The sequence below is a fragment of the Haliotis asinina genome, chromosome 6 (genome assembly GCF_037392515.1).
Source record: "Haliotis asinina isolate JCU_RB_2024 chromosome 6, JCU_Hal_asi_v2, whole genome shotgun sequence".
Taxonomy (NCBI): Eukaryota; Metazoa; Mollusca; class Gastropoda; order Lepetellida; family Haliotidae; genus Haliotis; species Haliotis asinina.
In genome coordinates, this window is record NC_090285.1 from 50,798,547 (window position 1) to 50,813,466 (window position 14,920).

Sequence of the window (14,920 nt, forward strand, 5' to 3'; positions counted from 1 at the left end):
ACGTGACAGGATAGTGATGGGTTTGGCAGGAGAGAGTGATGGGTGTGACACAGTCGTGGATGTGACAGGATAGTGATGGGTGTGAGAAGGGAGAGTTAATACCCTTGAGTTATGATGATTGTCGTGGTTCTGTGGTAGATGTGGAGACGATTGTAGCGGAGCGGAAAGTCATGGAGAGCCAGCTGAACCAGGACCGAGATGCCAAGTACAGCGTGCAGGCTCTCTCCATCTTGGCCGAGGTGAGGAAGCAAGTAAATTCCCCAGTTGTGCTCATCTGGGAAATATTGTAAATCTGAAAATTTGGGGATGAGAAGATTTTGCCCGTGACTAACAGAAGCTTCAACTACACCTAGAAAGAGTGTCCTCACACTGTTGATGAGATACTAAGATTTAGCCCACTTTTAAGCCCTATGGATAACAGTCACATCACCTTTCCATTGTAGCAGTATTAATCTTTATGTTTCCTAAATCCATATGTTTTAAGGTTACTGTTTGTGTTCTAAACTAAGAGATCATGATCTACTCCAGCTGACTGCAGCTCTGCTGGATGTGGTGTACGGCAGTGACGAGAAGGACAAAGTGGCCCCCTTCCTCATGACGACTCTCACGAACGTGTTCCCTTACCTCCGCAACCACAGGTAATACAGATTGGATTTTAGAACATTTCGACTGTCTTGCATAATGTCTCAGGAAATTGCCATGTTTACGCAGCCTTAAAACCTCATGTGGATTATATAACATGCCAGATGAAAGTGATAGTAACAGTATTGTAGTTACCATTAAAATCTGCATTGATTCCCGTATGGACTTAGGGATCAAGGTGACCCCACTGTCTAAGACAGTGCTGTTAAATAATCTGTAATGTTGAATTGTTTCCCAACAACTACTGGTCCCCACAGTTGGTGACTTTCTTTAACTCCTTAAAGTTGGCCTCCTCGTGGCCTTGACATTGTGGTATGACTGCATTATTGTTGATGGGATAAACTTTTTTTACTCAATCACTTATAGGAGTCGTAAATGGGAAATACTAACAACCAGTTTGCGACCTCCTAGATAGGATAACTGAAATACTTTCAGAGCCACTTTAGACCCAATTTATGTCTGTACCGGACACATGAAGCTCTTCAGATCTTTAGCAAACCATGCTTCTTTTTAACGGCAACTAAGTGATTGGATTGTCAGGCTTGTTGACTTGGTTGATATATGTCATTGTTTCCTAGCTATATTCATATTTCATGATCATGATGTTCATCACTGGGTTGTCTGGTCCAGACTAACTTCCTTACAGACCACCATCATATTGCTAGTATATTGCCGAGTGTAGTGGTAAACAACAAATAAAAACCAAACTTCTGTACACACAAGTAAAAGATCCCTTTATTTGCAGCTGCCACAACCTACCAAGCTTCCGAGCATGTTCGCAGATCCTGGCCAACATCAGTGGGTACCAGTACACCCGCAAGGCCTGGAGGAAGGAAGCTTTGGAGCTCCTGCTGGATCTTAGTTTCTTCCAGATGGATGTCAAGTGTATTGGCTTCTGGAGGACTGTCATCGACAACCTCATGACACATGACAAAACCACGTTCAAAGATCTCATGGGTCAGTAGGAAATGTGCTGCAAATATATGAACAGGAGTATAGACTATGGTTTGTTCTGACTTCGATTCTAGGTATGCATGCTATACTTGTGCTGTGCTGTACTTGTTTATTTTTTTAATTATTTTGTAATGGTACTGCAGGACGTGTGGCGATGACCCAAAGTGGATCTCTGAACCTGTTTAGCAGCAAGGAACAGGAGTATGAGCAGAGAGCTCAGATGTTGAAGCGATTGTCGTTTGCCATCTTCTGTAGCGATGCCGACCAGTACCAGAGAAACATGCCTGACATTCAGGGTGAGTAGTGAATGGGACAGGATGGGGCGTGGATGGGAGGGGCTGGGGACGGGGCGGAACAGGGCTGTGGACGGGATAAGGACAGGATTGGGATGGGGAGAGGGTTGGGGATGGGATTGGGCTGGTCGGGAAGGGGCTGGGGACTAGGGGCGGGACTGGGCTGGGGACGTGGATGGGAACAAGGAGAGGGCTGGGGACGGGGCTGGGGCTGATGAAGAATGGCGAAGGGGTGAAAATTAGGCAAGATGTTTAGTGAGGTTAGTTGACAGACACTGATGGATTGTTGGAGATGTTGAGGGCGATGCTAATCACATCAATAGAATGAGGGGGCATCACCACAGTAGACAACAGAAATGTAGTGATAGAAGGAGCAGTGTTTACTCCTACCAGTTCCTTCTAAAACTGTCAACTCTCTACTCTTGTTTCCCAGAACGTCTAGCAGAGAGTCTGCGACTGACCCAGGTGCCGACTGTGATGACCCAGGTCTTCCTGTGTTTTCGGGTCCTCATCCTCAGGATGTCACACCAGCATCTGACGTCTCTCTGGCCGACAATCATCACAGAAATGGTAGGAAGTGTCGCACTGGATGTCATGTTGCTTTATGCTTGATTTAATGTGAGCAGATCGGTGAGTGAAATAGCTGCTTGCCGCCTAGCTCATTCCAAACAAAATTTCATTTGGGTTCAAGCTTTGAAAATGTCCCATGTTCAACTTTCTGTTGAAATTTTACCAAGGTTTTCTTTGCATGCACCTTTTTGTTGATTGAAATAAACAAAAGCCACTCATCCCAGTAGGCTGCATCTCTCTGAACAACCATGTTTGAGAGAGTTTATTTTTACACCATGTTTAGCAATATTTCAGCAATATCATGGCAGAGGGAGACCAGTAGTGGATTTCCCACATTGTACCCATGTTTGAAGTTGAATCCGGCCCTTCAGCATGACAAGTGAATGCTTAACCACTAAACTACCGCACCACCCCCAACCATGTTTGGACCCGTGAAGGTCCCGGGGTAGAATTGGCCTTCAGCAACCCATGTTTGCCATAAAAGGCGACGGTGCTTGTCCTAAGATGCGACTAATGGGATCAGGTGGTCAGGCTCGCTGACTTGGTTGACACATGTCATCGGTTCCCAGTTGCGCACATCGATGCTCATGCTGTTGATCACTGAATTGTCTGGTCCAGACACGATTATTTACAGATGGCCGCCATATAGCTGGAATATTGCTGAGTGTGGCATAAAACTAAACTCACTCACCATAGCCATTCATGAATTCAATTCCTTATTTATGTTCAACAGAACCGAATATTAACAAATATTTATGACATTTTAAAGAAGCAGGTTTTATTTGAGCCCTTATGTGTTTTTTCATGAAGAGATATGCTAGAATAGAATATGTACTAGCTTTGCAGTAGCACAAGTCATGTCAGTTTGCTGGCCACACATGGTACCGTCAACTAGAGCTATTATACACCAAATTTGAGCTTCATGAGGTCACTGGTTATTGCTGTGACAAATTAACACTGTCAACTTGGGCATTCTGTATTGTGCATCAGTCACTTAACTACAATATTGTACTTGTGCATAATTATTCATCCTCGTTATCCAATATCACGTTTGCCACATTGTGTATTTGTTGCAGCCCTGGACCTAGATTTTTTAAACTCTCTTAGCACTAAGACAGTTCTGAGTGCCATTCATTAACATTACTTTTCAACTATCTTAGCACTAAGACAGTCCTAAGCGCCATTCATTAACATTACTTTTCAACTCTCATAGATCTAATACAGCCCTAAGTGCCATTCATTAACATTACTTTTCACCTCTCTTAGCGCTAAGAGGGCTTCGAAAATCTAGGCCCTGATTGGAATATTTTGCATGTTTTCCCAAGGAAGTAAGAAGGGATCCAATGGGACATTTCAGATGTGATTGTTTCTCTGTCTGATAATAACACTGACAGCCTTGACTGATAGTGTGTGTCCATGGTTACAGGTGCATGTGTTTCTCCAGATAGAGCAGGAGCTGTCCACAGATTCAGATGAATTTAAGTAAGTATGCTACTGTGATGCTACATTGCTACTGGTTGTGGGGTGTGTTTCCTGCACTGGGCTCCAAATGTTTAGTTGTAGGCTTGGGCCAAGGGGCGAGAAATTCATGTAGTTGTTGATACTAATCGATGTATATATGGCGAAGATCAGAGGTTTTGTTGGGGGTGGTTGGATAGCCTAGTGGTTATATAGTTTGCTCGTCATGCTGACGACTTGGGTTGGTTGGATTCCCCAGGTGGGTACAATATGTGAAGCCCCTTTCTGGTGTCTCCTGCTGTGATATTGCTGGAATATTGCTGAAAATGGCTATAAAATGAGTCTTTCTTTTGCTAGTATATATAGTCAGCCACAAATCTGTTTTTGTCTCAAAAGGAAGAGAAATATTATCAAAACCTGTATGCAAAATTACAAAGTCAAAGTTTGTGTTTGTCAGTATTTGAATACATTTTTTGCCATGGTAGCATTGTAAGTAGGTGAAATATTGATAAACAAACTGACAAACAGTTAGAATATTGAAAAAGAAATTGTGTGCAGTTCTGATTTTGTTCCATCCGATAAGATATCAAGTTTGAGACATTACTTTAACACATATTGCTGTTAGATGCTTAGTTATCGAGTGAATTTTCTACATGCCTATACTGAATAAGAACATCACTGAACATTACATGTTCTGGGGTCATTTTTCTGTAATTATGACTGCAGTTTCATAAAAATATCCCCCAAATATTCATTATCGGTACACCTGTTTTGTGAAGAACAGTGTACTACTCTGTCTAGTAGTAATTAACTGCTTTGCATACTTAGAACATTGATTGGGATGATATTTTAGACTTCTTTTAGACATCTTTTTGATGAATGTTCAAGAAAATTGTGTTCATTTGGGCCGGTTTGGAGTCTAATCTGTTGTGCCAGGTTTTTTCAATATATTTTTGTTTTCATATCCCTGTCTCTTTGATTTTCCTTGAATAATATCATTTTTATGAGCATGGTTTTGACATTGACATTTTGAGTTGTTAAATTGTTTTACTGACATGTTTTGTTACACAGGGGTGTGGAAACTTTGTTCATAACAAACACAAACCAAAAACCTACTTCATCATGGAGGTTTGTTTTGAAGGATATTTTTGTACAGGACTTTTAGCAGTGCATTAACGGATATCAGTATTTTTAGAATGTATGTTTGGAATCTTGAGTGGAAAGATTTGACGTTAACAAATATCCAGTGTTCTACAAAAACTGCCAAGTAAAGGAAAAAAAAAGAAATGCTGAAAAACTTAACCTGAATGTTATTTTATGTGAATCAGTTCACATTAAACTTTGATTTGAAATAAAATTTGATTTAATAGAAATAATGAAAATAATTTTATTAGTTTTATGATGTAATGTTACATTGAAAATGTATGAACGCTATTGCACTGCTAGTCAGTTTTCCTGAGAGATCTATTTCCCTAGACACTTCCACCTCTAATACTAGACACAGCTTGTAGCCATGACTCTTGTACTACTAACAGCACACTTCTATAGAGTAATACCATTAACATGGGATCACCTTCTGGTCTTCGGCTGTCATGTACAGTCTTTTTCAGACATTTCAAAAACAACTAACCAGTTTTTCTGATATTTCAGATTCTAACAACATTTAATATAAAGAAAACTCTAATCTTTTAGTAGTATTCTTTTGTCACAGTCATTTCATAATTGTGATGACTTATCACTGAATGTTTGTTTGGTCTGTTAGGCTGTTCTTGCAGGAAGAATGGATTCTGTGATTGGATCCATTTAACTTTATTGAGTTGATCCATGTTTCGGAAGTGTGTCTGTATGATGAATATGATATCTGCATAAAATCTGCAGCTTTGCGTGTGTGTCTACGTCTGACTTCCTTGTTTTGCAGTGAGAAATGGCTTGGCAGAATGCTACCAGCTTGTGTGGTATAGAATATGGCTATGAACAATAAACTCATAGTTTACTGTTGGATTTTGTGTTTACTTCATTACTGTTGAACCTTCATTAGAGAACAGTAAGTGCCACTTTGTGCTTGTTTGTGCCAGTATGTACCAGTTTGCAGCAGTTTGTACATGGGTGTACATGGGGCAGAAAAGAAGGGATGTATCTGGGTAACAAGATCTGTGTCTTAGTACTCCAATTTCTTCTTTCATAAGAAAGAGTCATCACAAATAGAACATTTGTATATTTGTCCTCTTTCTTAAATTGTGGATTTACAGCCTTTGTACATGTGAGTTGTGTCTATGTCTGAGGTGTAGACAGAGGACATTAATAAAGTACATATTTGTGGAAGCATCACTGGATGACTAGGTACTGATGATTAGATGCCTTCCTCTGAAAGTGTGAGCGCAAATCCTGGATTGGGCTTAACCCAAAAGAGTACCAGAATTTGTACTTATTTGTTATTACGTGTATGTAAAGGCACTGTTTAGACTTACGACATACTTGGACTCATTGTAAGGTCCCGGCATATTTGTAACACCCATTGTACAAAGAAGGGAGGTAGGAGTGATAATTGAGAAACTTGTTAAGGTGAAACCCAAGGGCTGGGTGTAGACTTTCTGTATCGGTACACTTTGTGGATGGCCTCTATGTGGAAGTAGCTTCCCTTTCTTCAAGCATGGCCAATGCTGTCTGGAATAGTTGTAGATGCATAGTACAACTATAGCCGTGAAGTATCTGGGTGATATTGCCATACCAGTCTGGGTGATATCACTGTACAGGTCTGGGTGATATTACTGTACAGGTCTGGATGATCTTGCTTAAGAGGTCTGGGTGATATTGCTGTACAGGTCTGGGTGATATTGCTGTACAGGTATGGATGATCTTGCTTGAGAGGTCTGGGTGATATTGCTGTTCAGGCGTAGGTGATATTACTGTACAGGTCTGGGTGATATTACTGTACAAGTCTGGGTGATATTGCTGTTCAGGTCTGGGTGATATTACTGTACAAGTCTGGGTTATGTTACTGAGCAGGTCTTGGTGATATTACTGTACAGGTCTGGGTGATATTGCAGTACAAGTCTGGGTGATATCACTGTACAGGTCTGGATGATCTTGCTTAAGAGGTCTGGGTGATATTGCTGTACAGGTCTGGGTGATATTGCTGTACAGGTCTGGATGATCTTGCTTGAGAGATCTGGGTGATATTGCTGTTCAGGCGTAGGTGATATTACTGTACAGGTCTGGGTGATATTACTGTACAGGTCTGGGTGATATTGCTGTTCAGGTCTGGGTGATATTACTGTACAAGTCTGGGTTATGTTACTGAGCAGGTCTGGGTGATATTACTGTACAGGTCTGGGTGATATTGCAGTACAAGTCTGGGTGATGTTACTGTACAGGTCTGGATGATATTACTGTACAGGTCTGGGTGATATTGCTGTTCAGGTCTGGATGATATTACTGTACAGGTCTGGGTGATATTACTGTACAAGTCTGGGTGATATTACTGTGCAGGTCTGGCTGGGTGATATTGCTGTTCAGGTCTGGGTGATATTACTGTACAAGTCTGGGTGATGTTACTGAGCAGGTCAGGGTGATATTACTGTACAGGTCTGGGTGATATTGCAGTACAAGTCTGGGTGATATTGCTGGACAGGTCTGGGTGATATTACTGTACAGGTCTGGCTGGGTGATATTGCTGTACAGGTCTGGGTGATATTACTGTACAGGTCTGGGTGATATTACTGTACAGGTCTGGGTAATATTGCTGTTCAGGTCTGGGTGATATTACTGTACAGGTCTGGGTGATATTGCTGTACAGGTCTGAGTGATGTTACTGAACAGGTCTGGGTGATATTACTGTACAGGTCTGGCTGGGTGATATTGCAGTACAAGTCTGGGTGATTTTGCTGTACAGGTCTGGGTGATATTACTGTACAGGTCTGGCTGGGTGATATTACTGTACAGGTCTGGATGATATTGCTGTACAGGTCTGGATGATATTGCTGTACAGGTCTCTGTGATATTACTGTACAGGTCTGGGTGATATTACTGTGTAGGTCTGGGTGATATTACTGTACAGGTCTGGGTGATATTGCGGTACAGGCCTAGATGATATTACTGTACAAGTCTGGGTGGCACTGCTGTACAGGTCTGGGTGATATTACTGTACAGGTCTGGGTGATACTGTGGTACAGGCCTGGATGATATTACTGTACAGGTCTGGGTGATATTACTGTACAGGTCTAGGTGATATTGCTGTTCAGGTCTGGGTGGTACTGCTGTACAGGTCTGGGTGATATTGCTGTACAGGTCTTGGTGATATTGCTGTACAGGTCTGGGTGATATTACTGTACAGGTCTGGGTGATATTACTGTACAGGTCTGGCTGGGTGATATTACTGTACAGGTCTGGGTGATATTACTGTACAGGTCTGGGTGATATTGCTGTACAGGTCTGGGTGATATTATTGTACAGGTCTGGGTGATATTGTGGTTACAGGCCTGGATGATATTACTGTACAAGTCTGGGTGGTACTGCTGTACAGGCCTGGATGATATTACTGTACAAGTCTGGGTGGTACTGCTGTACAGGTCTGGTTGATATTACTGTACAGGTCTGGGTGATATTACTGTACAGGTCTGGCTGGGTGATATTACTGTACAGGTCTGGGTGATATTGCTGTACAGGTCTGGGTGATATTGTGGTACAGGCCTGGATGATATTACTGTACAGGTCTGGGTGATATTACTGTACAGGTGTGGGTGATATTGCTGTTCAGGTGTGGGTGATATTGCTGTTCAGGTGTGGGTGATATTGCTGTACAGGTCAGGGTGATATTACTGTACAGGTCTGGGTGATATTACTGTACAGGTCTGGGTGATATTTCTGTACAGGTGTGGGTGATATTACTGTGCAGGTCTGGGTGATATTACTGTACAAGTCTGGGTGGTACTGCTGTACAGGTCTGGGTGATATTACTGTACAGGTCTGGGTGATATTATTACTGTACAAGTCTGGCTGGTATTACTGTACAGGTCTGGGTGGTACTGCTGTAAAGGTCTGGGTGATGTTACTGTATGATGTGTAGAAGAAAATAATCCCAGATTCTTTTTAAAAATCATTTTAGATGGATAAGCTGAAATGACAACAAGTGACAGCTGGTGATTCAACTTCACCCCAGTCACATTATTTACCATAATTCAGTACCTCTCTCCATCAATGCCTGAAAAGTCCTATTGCATTAGGGGAACTTTGTATTCCCAAAACCTCTGTTCAAGGGAGCTTTAGGTGAACTTTGTAATCCCAAACCCTCTGTTCGAGGGAGCTGTAGGTAATCTTTGTTGTGAGATTTAGGCTTCCTAAGTTTGGTATGTTTGAGTCAGATATTGGAGCAGTGAACCAAATTTCAGTATTGAATCTGAACGCGAACAGACAGTTCCGTGGCATGTAGGTCCAAACATTGTCAAATTGACTGTGGAGAGAGGTTTTGAGACTTCAGGGTAAAAAGGGGTGATTTTGATGAGATCGGCTGGGTTAGAAGTGACCAGTCGAAACAAGGTTTGTACTAGGGAAAAGCAACCACATTTGAAATTCTTTTGATGTGAACAACCATTGTTTCAAGCGGTAGCAATGCTTATTATTGGGAAATTACAAAGTTACAAATACAGATTTATTTCTGATCCCCAAGCCATTGCTAATATGGGGAAATTACAAATTTACAAATACAGATTTATTTCTGATCCCCCAAGCCAAACAAGTTTCCTGTTGTTATTATTTGTGTTCTGGGCTTGGTGACAGAAAGCCGAAAATTATAAAAGGGAAAGTTTGGAAAGGCTGATTTGCGGTATCTTGATTCTCTTGAGTTTAACAAGTAAGAAAGTAAGTCCATTGCTCATAGTTTATTTCTGTTTTTGAGCACAGACTGGTCAGAAGAATGTGCTGTAACAGTCTGTTTGCTCTCATAGGAATATAGTCACCCAATGTGATATGAGTTTGCAAATGTTGAAAATTTGCATTACCTAGAGTACTTCAGGTTATTGAGTTATCCAAGCTTTGGAAGACTGGGCACATGGCTTCAGGCAAGGTGATGTTTTGCCTCAAGGTCTGTTTCTATATTTCATGGATCTTTTTTGATGAGTCACAGGTGAACTAAGAGGCATACTACAAACAATGTTCATCATGCATGGAATTTGAATTTGAGTGTATATGCAACATGTAAGAATCTGCCGATGATGACGTGTGTTCTCATCTTTCAACAGTAACTATATTCGGGCCTGCTCCAGGTACAGTCTGAGATTCTACAGACCTTTCTTCATCTTAACTCTGTTATTGTCAACATTGAGTCTAGTGGTAGAAAAAGACATATTTCTTCTGTTGTGCATCACTTTTAGTCATTTTATTTTCATTTTTGGTTCTGTTTTGCTCTTTTCTGTCTTGTGAACTGTGGATGACCTTTTGAGTTGAAGTTCATGAATCTATTTTGTGACATCTCATCATTCATACATTAGATTTGAATATGTATGTTTTAAAAGATTTTAAAGATTAAACAATATGAATGGTAGTAAGTTAATGACATAATGGCATGACAAGCCTGGGTAATTTGCTGTTCAAACAAAATTTGCTCTGAATAGAGGAATACAAGATAGTCTTTCAATTTGTTAAAAGGATACTACAGTCAATGAACTGAGGAAATAATCTTACCGATTTGTGTAATTACTTTCAATTTGTTAAAAGGATATTACAGTCAATGAACTGAGGAAATAATCTTACTGATTTGTGTAATTATATTAAAACTTTAAATAAAGTTCAATATCACTGACCTGAGGATGTGAAGCATATTCAAGTCCCACATCGACACTATCCTTATCAAAACTTGAGTAGTCTATATGTATAGTCATTTGGAGTCAATCTTTGTGTAGTAACATGTTGTCTTACATAAATGTTCACTCAGAAATAAATGATGTTATTGATAAGTCAGACTGAGTGCTATTTTCATGTCTACCGCTTCAGAATTTTCAGTGTTTAGATAAAATGGAAGTGAGGATTATGCTGAATAATTATGCATAAAAAGAATTGATAAAATTGTCATGTTTTTTAATAATAGCAGAAGTTCTATGGAGTGTTACTGATTTTATTTTCCAATACCAGGTAATGTCTTTGAAAAAAATTCCTTAAGACAACAAACATTTCAAGGCTAAGAATTTTTAAACTAATAAGTTTGTGTGACATTTGTTTGCAATTGCAGTGACATGTTTAATTCATCACAAGGAAATCCTTAACTAGTTGAAATTTGTGCAGTGTGTACAAGATTTCAGCTTTTAAAACTCCCAACTATCACTCTTTTCACATGATCATGTACCTGTTGTTTGGGAATGCTGTTTTGGGAATGTTGTTGATTTATTTTATGGGAATGCCTTTGACCTGTGAATGCTCTTGTTGTTTCTCCAGTTTTGTTAAGTCCAGGTATGTTGCAAGCTTCCTCTGATACCTCCGTGACGTGTGTTGTCGTTAATTGTTGTTTCAACTCAACAAGTGTGCATGTCATGCCTGCTGAGATTGTGTGATGTGTTTCAATCAATCACATAGACTTGCCCATGCACCAATCAGATTGCCTTTATCACATTGCTAAACATTATAACCAATAACCCTTATACAGAATCTGGTAACTAGTTAATACCTATATTCCGAACCCTTTGACCTATGATGCATGTAAGACTAAAATCTGTGTGTCAGCACATGCCTTTTTCTACCATTTATTTGTAATTTTGAAATATTTTAAAGACACATTTCTGTTTAAATTTAGTAACATATTTGATAGGATATATACATATATATATCATATAGTATGATTCAGCTTCATTGTGTTTATCATATTATCACATGCTTTTCACAACACATTGGTAATGGTAATTGTTTTCATGTGCATCATTATCATCTGTCGAATATTTCAACCCATGACGGTGCGCGGTAGAACTTGACTTCAGCAACCCATGCTTGCCACAAAAGGCGACTATGCTTGTCATAAGAAGCAACTAACGGAATTGGATGTTCAGGCTTGCTGACTTGCTTGACACGTCATCAGTTCCCAAAGATAGATGCTCATGCTGTTAGTCTCTGGATTATCTAGTCCAGATTCGATTATTTACAGACCGCCCGCCATGAAGCTTGAATGTTGTGGCATAAAACTAAACTCACTCACTGTCTAATATTTCAGCATCAGTTTTACATGTTTTCTCTCTGATTAGCATTTTCTCATAGATGTGTTGTCATAGAAACGTAGGATCCAGTAGCAATGATCCTCCATGCTGACTGGCTTCAACCTCGGCAGCTGCAACAATTGTCCCTCACCATCTTCTTCACACTTTGACCCTTTTAACTGCAGTTTAGTACTGTTATGTTAACAGCCGAGATTAACCGCTAACGTGGTACAGTAAGGCAAAAAGTAAAGCAAAAACCTCTGTCAGTGTCTCTCTTCACTAGTAATAGACTCATGACCTGTGAAGGTCCTGGGGTAGAATAGGCCTTCAGCAACCCATGCTTGCCATAAAAGGTGACTCAGCTTGTCGTAAGAGGTGACTAACAGGATTGGGTGGTCAGGCTCGCTGACTTGGTTGACACATGTCATCGGTTCCCAATTGCGCAGATCGATGCTCATGCTGTTTATCACTGGATTGTCTGGTCCAGACTCGATTATTCACAGACCGCCGCCATATAGCTGGAATATTGCTGAGTATGGCATAAAACTAAACTCACTCACTCACTCATAGACTCACTGTGGTGGTTTAGTCTTTCTGTCCAAGTACAACATTGCAAGGGAAGGCAACTCTTTGTAAATTCATGGTCAATATTTATTGTATCAATCTAAAATAAGTACTGGTTCAAATTTTTCTTGTGCTATATGTGAAAGAACACGAAAGCAAGAGTTATTGATTTTGAACTGAATAATTATGTAATAATGTTCTTTTGCTTATTAAAAGTGTTATGAAAAGGATGTAAGACAGTTTTGAGTTTTGCAATACGATGATATACATACTGAAGTCATAATTGTGTATAAAATGTTAAAATGTTATCAGTCAACATAAATGTTATCATTTACCAATTATGACATGCTTAGTAAGAGGATGTGGTTCACAGAAAGTAGATATCCCCTGAGGGGTGGAAGGATAACTTAGTGGTTATAGTTTAGTCTCCCACTATAAATCCGGGTTCGATTACCCACTTGGGTGCAGTGTGTAAATCCTATTTATGGTGTCTGACAATATTGCTGCAATATTGATAAACATCGCATAAAACTGTACACAGTGACTTACTAGAATCACTTAATGTGTATTATTGGAGAAGGATCTGGTTGTTCCTAAGGCTGGCTGAGTTGACTGTGATGCATTGTTGCTGACAACCCTTGTTTCTGTAGGACCCAGCTCCAGCGAATTGCTGCCCTAGACTCTAGCTGGGCACATCTTGGCAACGGCCTGAACGCCCACAACAACCCTGCCTGGTTACAGCTTTACCTCAGCGTCTGCAAGCTCCTTGACCTGTGTCTGGCCCTGCCTGCAGACATAGTCCCACAGTTTCAGCTGTGAGTAGTATTCATGCATAGACCATCATTAGTCATTTATGATTAGTCATCTCCACTGTAAAACAAAACTTTCCCAGTGCAGTGATGTAGCTGAGAGTTATTTCCCTCTGATAGTTGGTCCCACAGTTTTTATCAGCCTTGTGGAAATTCAAATACATATGTTTTTTGTCTTTTGTAGCTCTATCAAATTTTTGACAGGGTCTTTAAGAGCTCCTAGAAAAACCCTAAGTTTGATGGTCGATAATCTTTACAAACCCCTATGAATGAATGCTACATATTAGTTCAAAGGAATCTTTGCTTTAGTTACTGTTTTTACTTACCCCCGGTCTGTGCATCTGCATACATTGTCTGAAGCATATCTCCTATACTATTAGTGATAGTTTAACCAATGTTGGTACACATGTCAAGCTTGATCCCTACATGAGCCTTTTGAGGGTTAGGCCCGGATATTAACTTTAGTTTTTGTGGTTTCAATGGAAAAGTGACATAAGCAGTGACCATGCGGATGTCATCTTGTCCCCTGGAGATCTGCTAAACTATACCTGCTAGCTTCATAGAATTTGGTACACATATCAAGCATGATCCTTAGATGTGCCTTTTGGACATTAGGCCCAGATGTGAATTTTGTTTTTTCATGGAAACTTTTAAGCTTTGGCTTTGAGGATGTTATTTTATCGTGGACAGATCTCCCACACTTCAGCTTTATCAAACCTGGTACACATGTTAGTCATGTTCACCATGATCCTTACATGTACCTTCACACCAGTGTATGAATTTTTTTGTGTGGTTTCCATGACAACAAGTTAGATGTTGACTGAAATTGGCAGTTGTGCTTTTTTCCAGAGCAGAACTTTAAAACCATTACTTATTTCTTCACCAAACTTGGCACATAGATAGGTCTGGTGGTTTAGTGGTGCCTTTTGGTAGGTTTGGATTTCTGAGTAAAATATGTTTTGCCTTTCTATGGCAACATGTTTGACCTCAACTGAATTTGGATATTTATGACTTTGTCTTCTAGTTTTGATGGATTTACATGATGATAATGTCTGAAAAAGATGGTATCTCCACATTTCTTTGTCTCCTCCTATGTGAGGTAATCCTGGTATGAAGACTGCCCTGTTAAGAGAGATGGTGTTGCAGGTACCGATGGGCATTTATTGGTGCAGCTGGAGGCGAAGAGAAGGAGGTGATCAAAGACAAGCGTGTCCAGCGACCTTGCTTTGTGCCGCATGTTGTCCGTCTCTCCAAACTACTCAACACCAGGGTAAGCAGTCTTTGAACACTTATCATGAAGAGTGAATGAGACAGGTTTTAGAGATATCCCAAGAATAGTTTGGCAGTGGACTCTAGAGTTGGGCTTCACACATTGTTCCTGTGCTGGGAATGGAACCTGGAATGAAGAGCAAACTATCTGTTGATAACCGAACATGGACCATACAAACCCGTGACA

General features: G+C 40.3%; 1 protein-coding gene across 2 annotated transcripts in view; it reads left to right on the top strand.

Moving 5' to 3' along the window:
* Positions 1-14,920, top strand: part of LOC137286389 (protein dopey-1-like) — a 60,749-nt gene that overhangs the window by 37,395 nt on the left and 8,434 nt on the right. The window contains exons 19-27 of one of the 2 annotated variants that reach the window (XM_067818227.1): positions 139-239; positions 529-638; positions 1,388-1,599; positions 1,740-1,892; positions 2,323-2,459; positions 3,886-3,941; positions 4,989-5,045; positions 13,306-13,470; positions 14,611-14,734. In XM_067818227.1, coding sequence (XP_067674328.1) covers positions 139-239; positions 529-638; positions 1,388-1,599; positions 1,740-1,892; positions 2,323-2,459; positions 3,886-3,941; positions 4,989-5,045; positions 13,306-13,470; positions 14,611-14,734 — 1,115 coding nt within the window. Of the gene's footprint in view, positions 1-138; positions 240-528; positions 639-1,387; positions 1,600-1,739; positions 1,893-2,322; positions 2,460-3,885; positions 3,942-4,988; positions 5,046-10,153; positions 10,178-13,305; positions 13,471-14,610; positions 14,735-14,920 lie in introns of both variants that reach the window. The other variant, XM_067818228.1, reaches the window with a different exon arrangement.